This window comes from Lucilia sericata, unplaced genomic scaffold (genome assembly GCF_015586225.1).
Source record: "Lucilia sericata isolate MDLA Ls3-8-SP2 unplaced genomic scaffold, ASM1558622v1 Contig000767F_arrow, whole genome shotgun sequence".
In the NCBI taxonomy this organism is placed as follows: Eukaryota; Metazoa; Arthropoda; class Insecta; order Diptera; family Calliphoridae; genus Lucilia; species Lucilia sericata.
Genome location: NW_023994764.1, coordinates 88,067 through 104,016, shown reverse-complemented (window position 1 = coordinate 104,016; position 15,950 = coordinate 88,067). Strand labels below are relative to the sequence as shown.

The 15,950-nt window shown below is 33.3% G+C and overlaps 1 protein-coding gene across 4 annotated transcripts; it reads right to left on the bottom strand.

Moving 5' to 3' along the window:
* Positions 1-5,565: 5,565 nt before the first annotated feature.
* On the bottom strand, positions 5,566-13,371 carry LOC119607956 (KAT8 regulatory NSL complex subunit 3). Of its 4 annotated transcripts, none has more exons than XM_037962127.1 (7): positions 11,573-12,261; positions 10,942-11,267; positions 10,351-10,877; positions 9,995-10,292; positions 9,009-9,352; positions 7,906-8,691; positions 5,566-6,667 (listed from the first exon to the last, which is right to left on the bottom strand). In XM_037962127.1, the coding sequence occupies exons 1-7, from the start codon at positions 12,188-12,190 to the stop codon at positions 5,853-5,855; spliced, it is 3,714 nt and encodes a 1,237-aa protein (XP_037818055.1). In that variant the 5' UTR covers positions 12,191-12,261; the 3' UTR covers positions 5,566-5,852. The 4 variants fall into 4 exon arrangements, with proteins under 4 accessions (XP_037818055.1, XP_037818054.1, XP_037818057.1 ...); XM_037962126.1 differs by having other exon boundaries at positions 5,567-6,667; positions 7,906-8,754; positions 11,573-12,563; XM_037962129.1 differs by lacking the exon at positions 11,573-12,261 and adding an exon at positions 12,269-12,522 and having other exon boundaries at positions 5,567-6,667; positions 7,906-8,754.
* Positions 13,372-15,950: the final 2,579 nt, after the last annotated feature.

The following is a 15,950-nucleotide window of genomic DNA, read 5'->3' as shown; positions in this document are numbered from 1 at the left end:
ACACTACAAGTACTAAATACATTTCCGTATTTTAACTGCTTACTAGTCTATGGATTAGTCTGTTTTCTAGTCAATGGATTAGTTTATCGTCTAATCTATAGTGTATTCTATGGACTAGTCAGCAAATTATTCTATGGACTATCTTATGTACAAGTCTATGAACTGGTCTATGTTGTGGTCTATGAGCTAGTTTATTGACTAGCCTATAGATTATTATATGGTCTATGGACTAGTAATTTGGTTAGTCTACTGATTGAACTAGTTCATAGACTATTGGTTAAACTATTGACTAGTCTATTAATTATAGACTTCTGTCTGGTCTATGAACTAGTCTCTAGACTTAACTAGTCTATTGTATAGTCTATTGACTAGTGTATTGACTAGTCTATTGTCTAGTCTATTGACTAGTCTATTGTCTAGTCTATTGACTAGTCCATTGTCTAGTCTATTGACTAGTCTATTGTCTAGTCTATTGACTAATCCATTGACTAGACCATTGACTGGTCTATTGACTTGTCTGTTGACTAGTCTATTGGTTAGTATATTGACTAGTCTATAAACTAGTCTATCGACTATTCTAATGACTGGACTATTGTCGAGTTTGTTAACTAGTCTATTGACTAGCCTATTGTCTAGTCTATTGACTGGTCTATTGACTAGTCTATTGACTAGTCTATTGCCTAGTCCATTGACTAGTCTATTGACTTGTCTGTTGACTAGTCTATTGGCTAGTATATTGACTAGTCTATAAACTAGTCTATCGACTATTCTAATGACTGGACTATTGTCGAGTTTGTTAACTAGTCTATTGACTAGTCTATTGTCTAGTCTATTGACTGGTCTATTGACTAGTCTATTGCCTAGTCCATTGACTAGTCTATTGACTTGTCTGTTGACTAGTCTATTGGCTAGTCTATAAACTAGTCTATCGACTATTCTAATGACTGGACTATTGTCGAGTTTGTTAACTAGTCTATTGACTAGTCTATTGACTAGTCCATTGTCTAGTCTATTGACTGGTCTATTGACTAGTCTATTGCCTAGTCCATTGACTAGTCTATTGACTTGTCTGTTGACTAGTCAATTGGCTTGTATATTGACTAGTCTATAAACTAGTCTATCGACTATTCTAATGACTGGACTATTGTCGAGTTTGTTAACTAGTCTATTGACTAGTCTATTGTCTAGTCTATTGACTAGTCTATTGTCTAGTCCATTGACTAGTCTATTGGCAAGTCTATTGACTAGTCTATAAACAAGTCTATCGACTATTCTAATGACTAGTCTATTGACTAGTATATTGACTAGTCTATTGGGAAGAATTTAGACTGGTCTATTGAAAAGTCCATTGACTAGCCTATTGCATAGTCATTGTCTAATTTATGGACTAATCTATTGATTAGTTCATTAGACCACTATTGAGTAGTCTATTGAATCTATTGATTAGCCTAATGACTACTCTACTGACTAGTATGTTAGTCTTTTTACTACTCTATTGATAAGTCTTCTTTTATATAATCTATTGACAAGTCTTTTAATAAGTAACTTTATAAATTTTCCAAATTCCCTATTTTGATAGATCCATCTTATTGAATTTTATAAAATAACAAATAAAATTCGGTACAACCGTTCAGTAATTACAGATTAATTAACGTATTTTCATTAAAAACGGTTTTAAAAAGAAGATTGAGATATAAAACTTGGTTAGTGTAATGTTTACCGAGATAGGTTTGTTAATAATCTATCAAATGCAATTAGTTTCACTAATTTTGCTAAAAAAACTCAGATATCTTATAAAAAGATACTGCATTACCGTATCTAAAGTGAAACGACATCAAGATAATTTATCTTTCATAAAGTTTTTTTAAAGTATTTTCAATATATATATTTTTTTCATTTAAAACAAACGCTTTAATTTAATTATACAATTTTTTTGTTATATTTTTTGCTTTAAATTATAATTTAAAAAACAAATGCTTAGCATTATAAATTAAACGAAAATCTAAAATATAATTATAATTTAATAAATTTAAACAAATATTAAATAATTAAAATAACTAATTTCTTTAAAATATCTTAAAAAGTATTAAATTATTTAATACCATTAAATATAATTTAGTTTATTATTTCTTTTGCCAACGAAACAGCAAAATAAACTTTAAAACAAACCACATTAAACAAATATTAAAATTATTTAGTTTTTTAAATGTTTGTGTGTATTATTAATTAACTTTAGATTTAATTAATGTCGTCGTCATTAATATTAAATAAAAAAAAACATTAACAAACAAAAAAACAAATTAATTAACATTATTATTAATATTAATAACATTAATAATTATATTAAAGTAAAACATGTAATTTTAATTTTAAGCAATTTTTAGTATTTGCAACAATTAATGAATGAATTTTGATTGATTGTCTTGCAATAGAATACATTTATGGCACGAATAAGATAAAAAATATTAATTACTGAAGAAAAAATTATATATAAACCACAAAAAAATTAATGGATTTATGCATCCAAAAAAAAAAATATTAAGTCAGTTATAATGCATTATTGTAACCGTAATATGCATATTATAAAAAAATTAAAAAAAAAAATAAATATTAATAAAAATTATAAAAGAAAATAAAGAAACTCATTTATTATAAACTTTCTATAGGAAAAATATTTTATATAATTTGCAGAAATATTTTTTCTACAGGAAAGGTCGCTCAATTCTAGAGTTTAAAGTCCAACCTATAGTTAAATCTATAGTCTAATCTATAGTGTAGCCTATATTCTAGTCTATAGTCTAGTCTATAGTCTAGTCAATAGTCTAGTCTATAGTCTAGTCTATAGTCTAGTCTATAGTCTAGTATACAGTCTAGTTTATAGTGTATTCTATACTGCAGTCTATAGTGTAGTCTATAGTGTAGTCTATAGTGTAGTCTATAGTGTGTTCTATAGTGTAGTCTATTTATAGTGTAGTCTATAGTGTAGTCTATAATGTAGTCTATAGTGTAGTCTACAGTCTAGTCTATAGTCTAGTCTATAGTCTAGTCTATAATCTAGTCTATAGTGTAGTCTATAGTCTAGTCTATAGTCTAGTCTATAATCTAGTCAATAGTCTAGTCTATAGTCTAGTCAATAGTCCAGTCCATAGTCTATAGACTACTCTATAGTCTGGTATATAACCTAGTCTTAAGTCTACTCTATTGTCTACTCAATAGTCTAGTCTATAGTCCAGCCTGCAATCTAGCCTAGTCTATAATCTACTCTATAGTTTAATCTATAGCCAGCTCCATGGTCTATTTATGCTCTAGTCTATCGCCTAATCTACTCTATAGTCTTGTCTGTAATCTAGTCTAGTCTGTATTTTAGTCTAGCCCATAGTCTACTCTATCGTCCAGTCTGTAATCTACTTGTCTACTCTATAGTCTAGTCTGTATTTTAGTCTAGTCTAAGGTCTAGTCTATAGTCTAGTCTATAGTCTGGTCTATAGTCTGATCTATAGTCTAGTGTACAGTCTAGTCTATAGTCTAGTCAATAGTCTAGTCTAGTCTACAGTCTAGTCTATAGTCTAGTCTAGTCTATAGTCTAGTCAATAGTCTAGTCAATAGTCTAGTCAATAGTCTAGTCAATAGTCTAGTCAATAGTCTAGTCCATAGTCTAGTCTATAGTCTAGTCTATAGTATAGTCTATAGTCTAGTCTATAGTCTAGTCTATAGTCTAGTCTACAGTCTAGTCTATAGTCTAGTCTATAGTCTAGTCTATAGTCTAGTCTATAGTCTAGTCTAGTCTATAGTCTAGTCTATAGTCTAGTCTATAGTCTAGTCTATAGTCTAGTCTATAGTCTAGTCGATAGTCTAGTCTATAGTCTAGTCTATATTCTAGTCTATAGTCTAGTCTATAGTCTAGTCTATAGTCTAGTCTATAGTCTAGTCTATAGTCTAGTCTATAGTCTAGTCTATAGTCTAGTCTATAGTCTAGTCTATAGTCTAGTCTATAGTCTAGTCTATAGTCTAGTCTATAGTCTAGTCTATAGTCTAGTCTATAGTCTAGTCTATAGTCTAGTCTATAGTCTAGTCTATAGTCTAGTCTATAGTCTAGTCTATAGTCTAGTCTAGTCTAGTCTATAGTCTAGTCTAGTCTATAGTCTAGTCTATAGTCTAGTCTATAGTCTAGTCTATAGTCTAGTCTATAGTCTAGTCTATATTGTAGTCTATAGTGTAGTCTATAGTGTAGTCTATAGTGTAGTCTATAGTTTAGTCTATAGTCTAGTCTATTGTCTACTCTATAGTCTAGGCTATAGTCTAGGCTATATACTAGGCTGTAGTCTAGTCTATAGTCTAGTCTGTAGTCTAGTCTATAGACTAGTCTATAGTCTGGTCAATAGTCTAGTCTATAGTCTAGTCTATAGTCTAGTCTATAGTATAGTCAATAGTCTAGCCTATAGTCTAGTCTTATAGCCTGCTCCATAGTCTAATCTATATTCTAGTCTGTAGCCTAATCTAAAGACTACTCTAAGTCTTGTCTGTAATCTAGTCTGATCTATAGTCTAGTGTGTACTTTAGTCTAGCCTATAGTCTAGTCTTATAGCCTGGTCCATAGTCTAATCTATATTGTAGTCTGTATCGTAATCCACAGACTACTCTAAGTCTTGTCTGTAATCTAGTCTGGTCTATAGTCTAGTCTGTACTTTAGTCTACAGTCTAGACTATAGTCTATAGTCTAGTCAATAGTCTATAGTCTATTCTATAATCCAGTCAATAGTCTAGTCTATAGCCTAGTCTTTAGTCTAGTCAATAGTCTAGTGTATAGTCTAGTCTATAATCTAGTCAATAGTCTATTCTATAGTCTAGTATATAGTCTAGTCTATAGTCGAGTCTATAGTCTAGTCTATAGTCTAGTCAATAGTCTATTCTATAGCCTGCTCCATGGTCTAATCTATATTCTAGTCGGTAGCCTAATCTATAGTCTGTTCTAAGTCTTGTCTGTAATCTAGTCTGGTCTATAGTCTAGTCTGTACTTTAGTCTAGCCTATAGCCTAAAGTATAGTGTTATCTATAATCTGGACTGTAGCCTAGTCTATAGTCTACTCGATAGTCCAGTCTGTAGTCTAATCTATAGGCTAGTCTATAGTATAGTCTATATTCTAGTCTAGTCTTGTCTATAGTCTAGGCTATAGTCTACATTCTAGTCTATATTCTAGTCTGTAGTCTAGACTATAGTCTAGTCCATAGTTTGGTCTATAGTCTTGTCCATAGTCTAGTCAGTACTATAGTCTAGTCTGTAATCGAGTGTAGTCTGTAATCCTGTCTAGTCTGTAAACTAGTAGTCTAGTCCATAACCTACGATATAGTCTAGTTTGTATTCTAGTCTAATTTATGGTCTACTCTATAGTGTAGTCTGAAATCTAGTATATATTATAGTCTTTAGTGTCGTCTATAGTCTAGTATATAGACTTATCTATTATCTATTCAATAGCGGAGAGTTTCATTCACTGAAGTTTTTTTTAATAAACCAGAGTTATTTCTTAACACCGGCGTAAATCTGCAAAAACAACAACCTTTTCTTTTTGAATTTCAATATTTTCTTTATTTTTATGTTTTTTATGAATGAAAACATTTTTTAACATAAATACTAAAAGCTAAATTACCAAAGTATGATTTTCATCATGTTTTTTTATACAACTACAAACTAATAAAAATAAAATTCAGAGATAACACTAAGAACAAAATTAAAATTTCTATGAATTCAGTTCAAGGTAAAGAAAGTGAAAATCGAGCCGAAAAATTAAATTTTTAAGCACGCTAAGTCTAAAACAATTCACTTTAACAGCAAAAAGGTTTAACATATTTTAGATTTAATCACCCTTTGTAGTGGGTGTAGTACGATTAATGGGATTTAAGGTGATAATTTTTGGTGAAGTTTGAATATTAGAGGCTGACGATGAGGAGGACGAAGCAGGCGATGATGAAGCTGTATCAATAGCCGTGGCGACATCTTGAGCAGCAGAAGTATGTACGGGAGAGGAAGTAATAGTAACACTACCGGGAGGTAATTTCCTAACTGTTAGATTACGATTCAACAATTGAGTGGTTAAATGGGGAGGCAGTTGTTTGAGACCACCCGACTTAACAACAATATTACGTATTTGTGGTTTATCGGTTGAGATAAAGGTAGCATTTGGATTATTAATGATTTGTATTTGTGGTAAATTCTTCGTTTGCACATTTAATATGCCCGAGGGACGAGTGGGCGTGGTAACGGGTGAAGTGGTAGTGGCATGATTTAAAGCTTGTAAATTGATTTGTTTAACTGTTGAAGCTATAGGTGAAGTGCTGGTGGTGGTAATGTGAGTACCTGGTCTTGGTACTAAGGTAGTGGTGGCGGTTTTAGGATTAGTCAATACGACTTTAGTGTATTTGTTTAATTGCTGAGAGATGTTAGAGCGTGATAGTATATTGGGACAAGGTTTCATTGTATTACGATTGATAAATACAACTTTATTGGGTTTATTGCCCACGATCTGTTGGGATTGTAGAAATGTGCCTGGTTTATTGATGACATAAGTGCCACTGGATGTTGAGGCTGTAGCAGCGGGTGTTGTGGTACTGGGAGGATTAGCCTCTTTAATGATTTTCTGACTAATGATCAGCTGTCCAACGCCGGATGAACCTGAAATGAAAGGTTATGGTTAAAATATATTTTTTGAACTAGACCTGAAGTAGAACTGAACTAGACGTAAACTAGAACTGAACTAGAACTGAACTAGAACTGAACTAGAACTGAACTAGAACTAAACTAGAATTGAATTAAAACCGAACTAGAATTGAACTAGAACTGAACTAGAACTGAACTAGAACTGAACTAGAACTGAACTAGAACTGAACTAGAACTGAACTAGAACTGAACTAGAACTGAACTAGAACTGAACTAGAACTGAACTAGAACTGAACTAGAACTGAACTAGAACTGAACTAGAACTGAACTAGAACTGAACTAGAACTGAACTAGAACTGAACTAGAACTGAACTAGAACTGAACTAGAACTGAACTAGAACTGAACTAGAACTGAACTAGAACTGAACTAGAACTAGAACTGAACTAGAACTGAACTAGAACTGAACTAGAACTGAACTAGAACTGAACTAGAACTGAACTAGAACTGAACTAGAACTGAACTAGAACTAGAACTAGAAACTGAACTAGAACTGAACTAGAACTGAACTAGAACTGAACTAGAACTGAACTAGAACTGAACTAGAACTGAACTAGAACTGAACTAGAACTGAACTAGAACTAGAACTAGAACTGAACTAGAACTGAACTAGAACTGAACTAGAACTGAACTAGAACTGAACTAGAACTGAACTAGAACTGAACTAGAACTGAACTAGAAACTGAACTAGAACTGAACTAGAACTGAACTAGAACTGAACTGAACTGAACTAGAACTGAACTGAACTAGAACTGAACTAGAACTGAACTAGAACTGAACTAGAACTGAACTAGAACTGAACTGAACTAGAACTGAACTGAACTAGAACTGAACTAGAACTGAACTAGAACTGAACTAGAACTGAACTAGAACTGAACTAGAACTGAACTAGAACTGAACTAGAACTGAACTAGAACTGAACTAGAACTGAACTAGAACTAAACTAAAACTGAACTAGAACTGAACTAGAACTGAACTAGAACTGAACTAGAACTGAACTAGAACTGAACTAGAACTGAACTAGAACTGAACCAGAACTGAAGTAGAACTGAACTAGAACTGAACTACAACTGAACTAGAACTAACCTAAAACTGAACCAGAATTGAACTAGAACTGATTAAAAACTGATTAAGAACTGGACTGAGAGTTTTTCTATAGGAATTCATTAAATCTATGAATTTTACGAACACTTACTTTTACCGGTCGTAACTGTTGATGGTTTAGTCTCCGTACTTGATGATGCATCTGATAAATTTCCCTCATTATCGGCAAACAATATAGGCATATCGATAATATTCGCTAAATCCAAATTACTTGAAGATGTCGAAGGTGAGGGTGATACCGTTGACACAGGATGTAATGTTTTGGCCGAGGACAATTGCAGAGTGGTATTGCCATTGGCATTTTTAATAACAGTATACTTTGGTTGACCACCCACAGCAGTGGCAAATTGTGTAGTCTGACCATTGGGTGTTTTAAGTGTAAAGATATGTTGACCAGTGCTAGTAGTACTGGGACTAGTGGTAACAATACTACCAATTCTAGGACCACCGGTAGCATCTCCCTGAGTAGCTCCAACTACGGGAGAAGTTTTGATGGTATAAATCTTCGATTGGGATTGTAGAGGTGTAGGTTTTAATTGCACAAACTGGTTCGAGGGTATCATTTTGATTTTGGTACCCACTGCCGGAGTAGAACCAATAATCAATTGTTTTTGTTGCGTATTAAGTAGAGTTGTCTTAATGGGTGCTACTTTAGCAGGTTGAGTCACCAGTTCAAAGTTGGTGATAAGCTTTTGGGGATTTGAATCTGTACTGACATTGCTGGTATTTAGATCGGTATCATTCGAATCGGAGATAAGAGATTGTATAGCCATGTTGAGGTCATCATTGGTTATGTTACTAGGCGATAAGTGTTTCTTAAGCGGTTGAGACTTGCCCACCATTACCGGTGTTGAAGTATGCATTTGTTGTATTTTTGCTGTGCCAGTAGTTGAAGTCGAAGTAGAGGTGTTGGGTAATGGTCGTGTACGAGGACGACCAACTGAGGATATAAAAGAAATCATAGTTAGTGATTTTTGTTGTAAATTTATTTACATATTGAAATAATAGAAATGTAGTAAATGTTACCCTTTCGTTTGACTTGAAAAGGATCTTGAATTTTAGGTTTCTTGGGAGGTTTTGGTTCTTTATTATATTTCTTAGTTTCTTGATTTATTTGTATTAATAAAATGCATGAAATATATGAAAATAATGAAAATATTTTTGAATAATGTTTTTTTTTTGGGTAAAACTTACTTATATGTTTTGATTTAGCTGGAGTTGCCTCCTGATCTCCTCCCTCATTTTTACGTTTACGTTGGTATACTCCGGTGGTCTTCTCACCAGTAGTAGTTTTATTTAATTTATTATAGAATGTACTATTGATAACAGTTGGTGTACGTGGTCCAGGTGGATTTGTTAGAATTTTCTTAATGAAATCATAAACTTCATCAACTACCATGGTATCTACCATGGATTGGGTGACGTTTTCAATTTTCCTTCTAGACTTTGGTACTCTCAAAACATCATCGGCACTGCCAACAACAACCAGAGAAGATTCAGATTGCATTTTCTCACGCAAGGATTCGATTTCCTCGGGGCTGAAAACAAGAAGAAATTGCGAAAATAGGAAATGAAAACACACAAATTCTGAATTTTTTCTATAATAAAACTTTCAATAGTCTAGACTATAGACTTGGCCATTCTATAGTCACGACATTAGTCTACAGTCAAGACTATAGATTGAGCTACAGTCAAGCCTATAAATTGGTCTATTGTCAAGACTATAGATCGGTCTATAGTAGAAATTATAGATTGGTCTATAGTAGAGACTATAAATTGGTCTATAATAGGTCTTTAGTAGAGACTATAGACTGATCTATAGTCAAGACTATAGACTGATCTATAATCAAGACTATAGACTGACTATAGACAGATCTATAGTCAAAACTATAGACTGATCTATAGTCAAGACTATAGACTGATCTACAGTCAAGACTATAGACTGATCTACAGTCAAGACTATAGACTGATCTTCAGTCAAGACTATAGACTGATCTATAGTCAAGACTATAGACTGATATATAGTCAATACTATACAATGATCTATAGTCAAGATTATAGACTGACTATAAACTGATCTATAGTCAAGACTATAGACTGATCTATTGTCAATACTATAGACTGATCTATAGTCAAGACTATAGACTGATATATAGTCATGACTATAGCCTGTTTATTACCTTGATCTTGCAGAATTTTGTCCCACCACAAATAGAATGGGGACTTTAATATCCAATATACGATCATCTGGTGTACCGCGTACACCATTATAGGTATTATAAGCAAAACCCATACAAACAACACAAGCTACATTCTCCGACATGGCCACTTGTAAGGCCAAAGAAGCACCAGCATTGAAACCAATTAAAATTATGCTACGTTGAGAATTTTCATTGCGTAATTCATGAATCTTAACGCGGGTCAAAGAGACAATTTGTTCGGCCACTTGTTCTAAGGGTTGACGTGATATGTGGCCACCTAGGAAGCAAAATAGAATTAAAATACGGTTTGTAAATATAAAGAAAAACACACTTACTTGTCATGGGTAAAGTAACTTGTACAATTTGTGTTATGGTAGCCAAATGTTGATACCATTTTTGTAAACGATTTGGCACTGGACCACTAGTGGGCATTGAGGGTAATGCCACAATAACTGCATTGTGTGCTAATTTACGTATTTTAGTGGCTATCTGTGGTTCCCATTTTTTCTTCATAACCGGAGCCAATAACTCTTGACTAACATTTAATGGGCGACCAAATAACATTTTATCCATGAGAGTGGGTAATTTAGATTTTAAGGTTTGTAAAATATCTAAATAAGAAGCCATATAGGTAGAAGGTAAACAATCCATTAGTAAGCAATGCAACCATTGTGTAAGACGTGAATCCCAGGCCACTGAGGCTAAAGCTTTACGCATGCGGGAAGCAGATTTATCCACTACCACCCTTCTTTGCATGGCCTCATTGGGTCGCCCAGCATTCGATAGGCGCCCCAATTGATCATTATCCAAAATACGAGCAACTTTAGAAAACAAATTCTTTTGCATATTTGACCAGCCAATTCTAGGGAAGAAACATAAAGCTTAAGAATGTTTTGTTTTTAAAATTAAAAGAGAATAAAACTTACTGATTAACCCTAGATTCCCAGTCATCATCATCGAGATTTATATTTTTAACATATTTAGCTATACGTGCACATTCATTCATGGCCTCTTTAGCGGCTATTTCATTGTATGAAGGTATGGGTGCCTGATGAGCATCTGATAAATCTTCTTCTACAGGATTGGTATGACATGAAGGACATTGAGGTGGTCTTCTTACTAGTATTGTTCTAGCCGGCTGCAGACCATTACTTATTTCAATGTTATTTTGTGGTTTTGGTGTTGTATCTCTTATATAGCTATGTTCCATTTTATTACTTTCTGTAGAGGTATCAGCTGTAGCAGTGGTACTCTGGGGAAGAAATTTTAAAGGAATCGGTTTAACATAATTTAAACTGATAAAATCTTATGTTTTGTAAACTTATAAAATAAAATGCTTATGTGTAGAAGATAATTTGATTGGTGATGAAAAAATATCTTTAATTTTAAGCAAAAATATATCTTTTTCTGAGAACTTTTCTATAAGAAAATTGTTAGAATCTGAGCATTTTATACAGAAAATGTCTCAAATTTGGGTAAGAAAAGACTCAGATTTTGAAAAATTAAATTTAGTGAACCGCCTAAACAAAACCAACAAAAATTTAACAAAAAATTTACATTTATTGTTGTAGCTGTTGTTGGAGATGCTATAGTTGCTGTAGTGGCAGATGTTACAGCAGTCACACCTAATGATGTACTAATATTGTCAACTAAGGCGGTTGTTTTTGTTGCAACAATGGTTAATTGTGGACGTTTAGCAGCAACAATGGCCACATTCAAATTACCACCAACTTCAACTTCTTCACTAAAATGGGAAGAAGTAGGTAATGTTGTGGATGTCGTCGTTGCTGTTGTTGTTGTTACTAATGTTGAAGCTATAGTTGCTGTATTATTTGTTGATACTGTGGTTATAGTTGTAGCTATAATAGGCTTTACAATGCCCTTAAAATCTTTAATAACAACTTTTCCTAAATTTGTACTTGTAACACTGCCGCTTGGTGTAGTTTGTTTGGCTGTTAACGTTGTATACAATTGTTTTGGTTTGTTTTGTTGTTGCTGTATTAATAGCTGTTGTTGTTGTTGTGTTGGAGATTTTTGTATGGGTGTTAGAAATGTTGTTTTTGTCAGGGCTATCCTGGGTGCCGTGATTGCTGCTGTCGTTGTTGTTGCTGTTGCAATTTTTTGCAAGGCATTTGCCTTTATATCATTTTCAAAATCAGAACACGACGACTGCATTTTGTCATGGTAATCGATTTAAACAAATATATGTTTAGTTTTTTTACAAATTAATAATACTTTTTACTGCACACTAACTTTAATTAATAGAGCGAGAGCAATTTTTTCTTTTCTTATGTTGTTGTAGTCTATTCTTTTTACACATGCAAAAATTCCAACTGGACTTTGCTTTAAAACACTATATTTTGCACTAAATTAATAACAATTATTCAGCAATATTTACAATAAAATTAAATATATTATTATTTTCAATTAAACTAAACAAAAATTGCTAAATTTTTTCCACTAATATATGCAAAATTATATTTTTTACAACAGCCGCATACAATTATATATTTTTTACAACTACAAATATGGCGTCACACCATAGAAACAATATTGCCACCTCAATGAAAAACAAGCTGTCAAACTGTTTTTCCTTTATCTTTCCAGCATAAAACTGCTTTATCTTTTTAAAATAGCGTCTCTCTCACATTTTATTAAATGTCAAACAGCATTATCTCCCCCACAAAAAACATTATGTCTAAAATTTTTATTGTATGGAAAAATGTTTTGGATTTTTTTTTCTTATTTTATTCCTTAAAACTATACATCACCATTATAAAACTTACCCCTCCATCATCTTCAGGTTCTGCTTGAGTTTCTGTTTCGGGTTCTGTGTCTGCTTCTGGCTCAGGTTGTTGTTCTTCCTCGTTTAGTAAAGCTGATAGTTTAGATTTGGTATCAATATCTTTCTTTTGCACAAATTCCTCGAATAGTTTAATAAAAGACATTTTTCTTTACAAACACTAACACTTTTCTATAAATCCTTTTATAATCACAAAACTTTTCTTTGTTTTCTAAAAAATTTCACACGTTTTTAATACGTTTAAAACAATAATAGCTCTAGAATTTCTATTAACACAATATTGTCAAAAAAATTTTGGCCTTCTTGTCTGGTTGGTGGCCATCAAAACAATTGTTGGCTTTAATGACGTCGGTCTTTGGTTTAATTAGTTATTCTTTTAAATATTTTTGTTTTACCTGTAGTTTATTGTCGGTTTAACAACTTTTATTATTTAGTTAACTCTTTGGGCTATTTATTTTTATTAAAATATGACAATTTTTAGAAATTTGTGTAGGAAAACACGATTTGCGGTGGCTGTATTTTTTCTGATTTGTTGCTGTTGTGAAATTTTTGACAGTTTTGTGGGCAGAGGCCTGCGCAGAGACTTACGCCGATTCGGCTTAAGCCGACTAAGCCTAGCCGCCGAACAAAATGTCAAAGCCGCCGCCGCCGAAAATCTTTCAGCTTAATACGGCTTGAAATTTTCGCCATATTTTGTACAATTTACAGAATACTTTCGCTAAATTTGTGGAATTTTACAATATAAAATTAATTTGTTTTCATTTAAGCAAGTTTTCTTTTATTTAATAATAAGCCGCTCATTGAAATTTGGCCGGTGTAGAACTTTGCTCAACGTTCGATGTATATGCTTCGCCTCAGATATTTTCGCGCCTAATTCGAGTCGCTGCTTTGACTTCAAACCAGCTTCGTTGACGTCAACGGAGCTACACCTTTTTACATTGCTGGTATGTCATACCGTAAAGGGCTAGGGTATCGAACATGTGTATTTCAAATGGGAAGTGCAGTTGATGTCAATTCTGCCGACTGCGAAAAGAAATTCTGCTAGAATTTTTCGCGCCAAACTGTTTTCTGCATTTTTTATTTGCCAAAAAAAAATCTGTTGTTGTGTGTGTGCGAAAATCTAAAATGACAGAAATGATATTCTTTAAATAAAAAAATAATTTTTTACTAAAAATTAAAATTAATAAGATTGTATGCTATACTACTATACCGAGGGTCATTGTACAAAGAAACAGCAAGTGTTGGGTTGAATTTAGTTAAATTGTTAATAATTATATGGGTTTGTTTTCGTTTAATACCCAAAAGTGTTTATCGAAATCTATATTTGACATATTTGTGAGATCTAGATTAAAAAGATTAAAAAATGTATGTAATGGTGTTAATTAATTATTTATTTGTCTATAATGAACGTCTTTCTTTTCAAGAAAGAGGAGGCATGAAAAACAACCCTGGTCTTGTGAAGTGCAAATTGTCGGAGATTTTTCTTTTGTATATATTGTGGATTTCATACATTTCATACTTTTCATGCACATAGTATTATTTGGCTGACGATTCGGATAAATACCTCGAAATTATTTGATTTTCTTTATTTTAAGTGTGACCGATTTTAATTTTATTATATTGTCGTGTCGCCATTTTTGAAATGTAAAAGTGACGCTATGACGTCACGGATTGCGATTTCGTCGAAAGACGAAGATGGCGAGTATGGGAAGCTTCTCAAACTTGATGGCGGTAAAGTCTCAAAAGTGCAGAGGCAAAAAAGAAATGAATGGAAGGATCAAATGAAGGCTTTGGCAACGGAAACAGCCAACAAAAAGACTGCATCTTGTGCCACTTCTCCTATGGACAAGATTGATGAATTTATGCGGGCTATGATGGGTGATGATAATCGAAATATGATTCCGGACAATTGTGATAATACTCAGAATACCTGTTCTCAAATGGAGGTGACTGAATCTAATTCTGTACCTGTTGAAGCTGCATCAAATGCTGACGTACAACAAAATATGGTAGAAGCTAAAGGGCAGAGAACTGATAATGCAATTAAAAGTACAAACTCACAAGGTGAGAGGAAGGAAATTTTCTTTTATCCTGTTGGACATATGGGTGATGTGATTGTTTTATTTGACACATCTCAAGCGGAGACTGTCAATAATAAGAGAATAAGAAACGGGTTATACCTTTGGGAGAAAATTCGTGATGTACACATCATTGGTATCAAATCCATAAAGGCAATTGGTGTATCCTTGTATAGGGTCACCTTCGATTCCGTTGAGAATGCTTATAACGCTGTGCGTAACAATGATCTCGCGAAAAGGAAGATTAAACCATTTATACCACGTACATACCTCGAGACCTTTGGTGTCATACGTGATGTTCCAACATTTTTATCAGATGAGGATATAAAACGCAATATTGAATCTCCAGTGGCTGTTACCTCGGTAAAACGCTTTGAAAAACGTTTTGTTGAAGAGGGTATCGAAAGATACATTCCTACTTATGCTGTCAAAATAGGTTTTTCTGCTAATGAATTACCTACTGAGCTTATTCTGAATTACACTGTCCTCAAGGTGGATCATTACTATCCACCTGTAAGACATTGTCGTAACTGTGGGCGCATTGGTCACACCCAGAATGGCTGCCGTTCTGACAAACGATGTTTAAACTGTGGTAAAAAGGGTGGTTGTGAACCATCCTGCAATATCATCAAATGTATCCTGTGTAATGGCCATGATCATAATGCCAATCAAAGACAAAAATGCCCAAAATGGAATGAAGAGGAGGAGATAAGAAAGGTGATGACTATTAAAAAACTGTCAAGAAAAGAGGTACGTGACTCATATTGCCATAGCTCTGGGAAAATCCATCCAGTACAAGAGAATTGAATACAACACACATTTGGATATATTGATAATCAAAACTATGAATCTTACGACTAACTTTGTTATTTGTTCGGTATACTTTGAACAATCTATTTCTACCTTTGATTTTAATTATGAGGTGCAAAGATTGATTGATTTTCTGCAGAATTATGAGCACGTGATACTGGCAGGTGACTTCAACGCTCGTGGCAAGAAATTTGGAGACTATGCTGACCTTCCTAGGGGAATAAAACTGGTCGATATGATCAAC

What these genes read in the sequence shown, in the direction of transcription:
- LOC119607956 (XM_037962126.1), bottom strand. Translation starts at nt 12,190, where the DNA reads ATGCAGTCGTCGTGTTCTGATTTTGAAAATGATATAAAGGCAAATGCC. An exon ending in AGCTAAATCAAAACATATAA is followed by an intron (nt 8,755 to 9,008) that starts GTAAGTTTTACC and finishes TTATATCCTCAG; the next exon opens with TTGGTCGTCCTCGTACACGA. An exon ending in AACAGTTACGACCGGTAAAA is followed by an intron (nt 6,668 to 7,905) that starts GTAAGTGTTCGT and finishes CTTTCATTTCAG; the next exon opens with GTTCATCCGGCGTTGGACAG.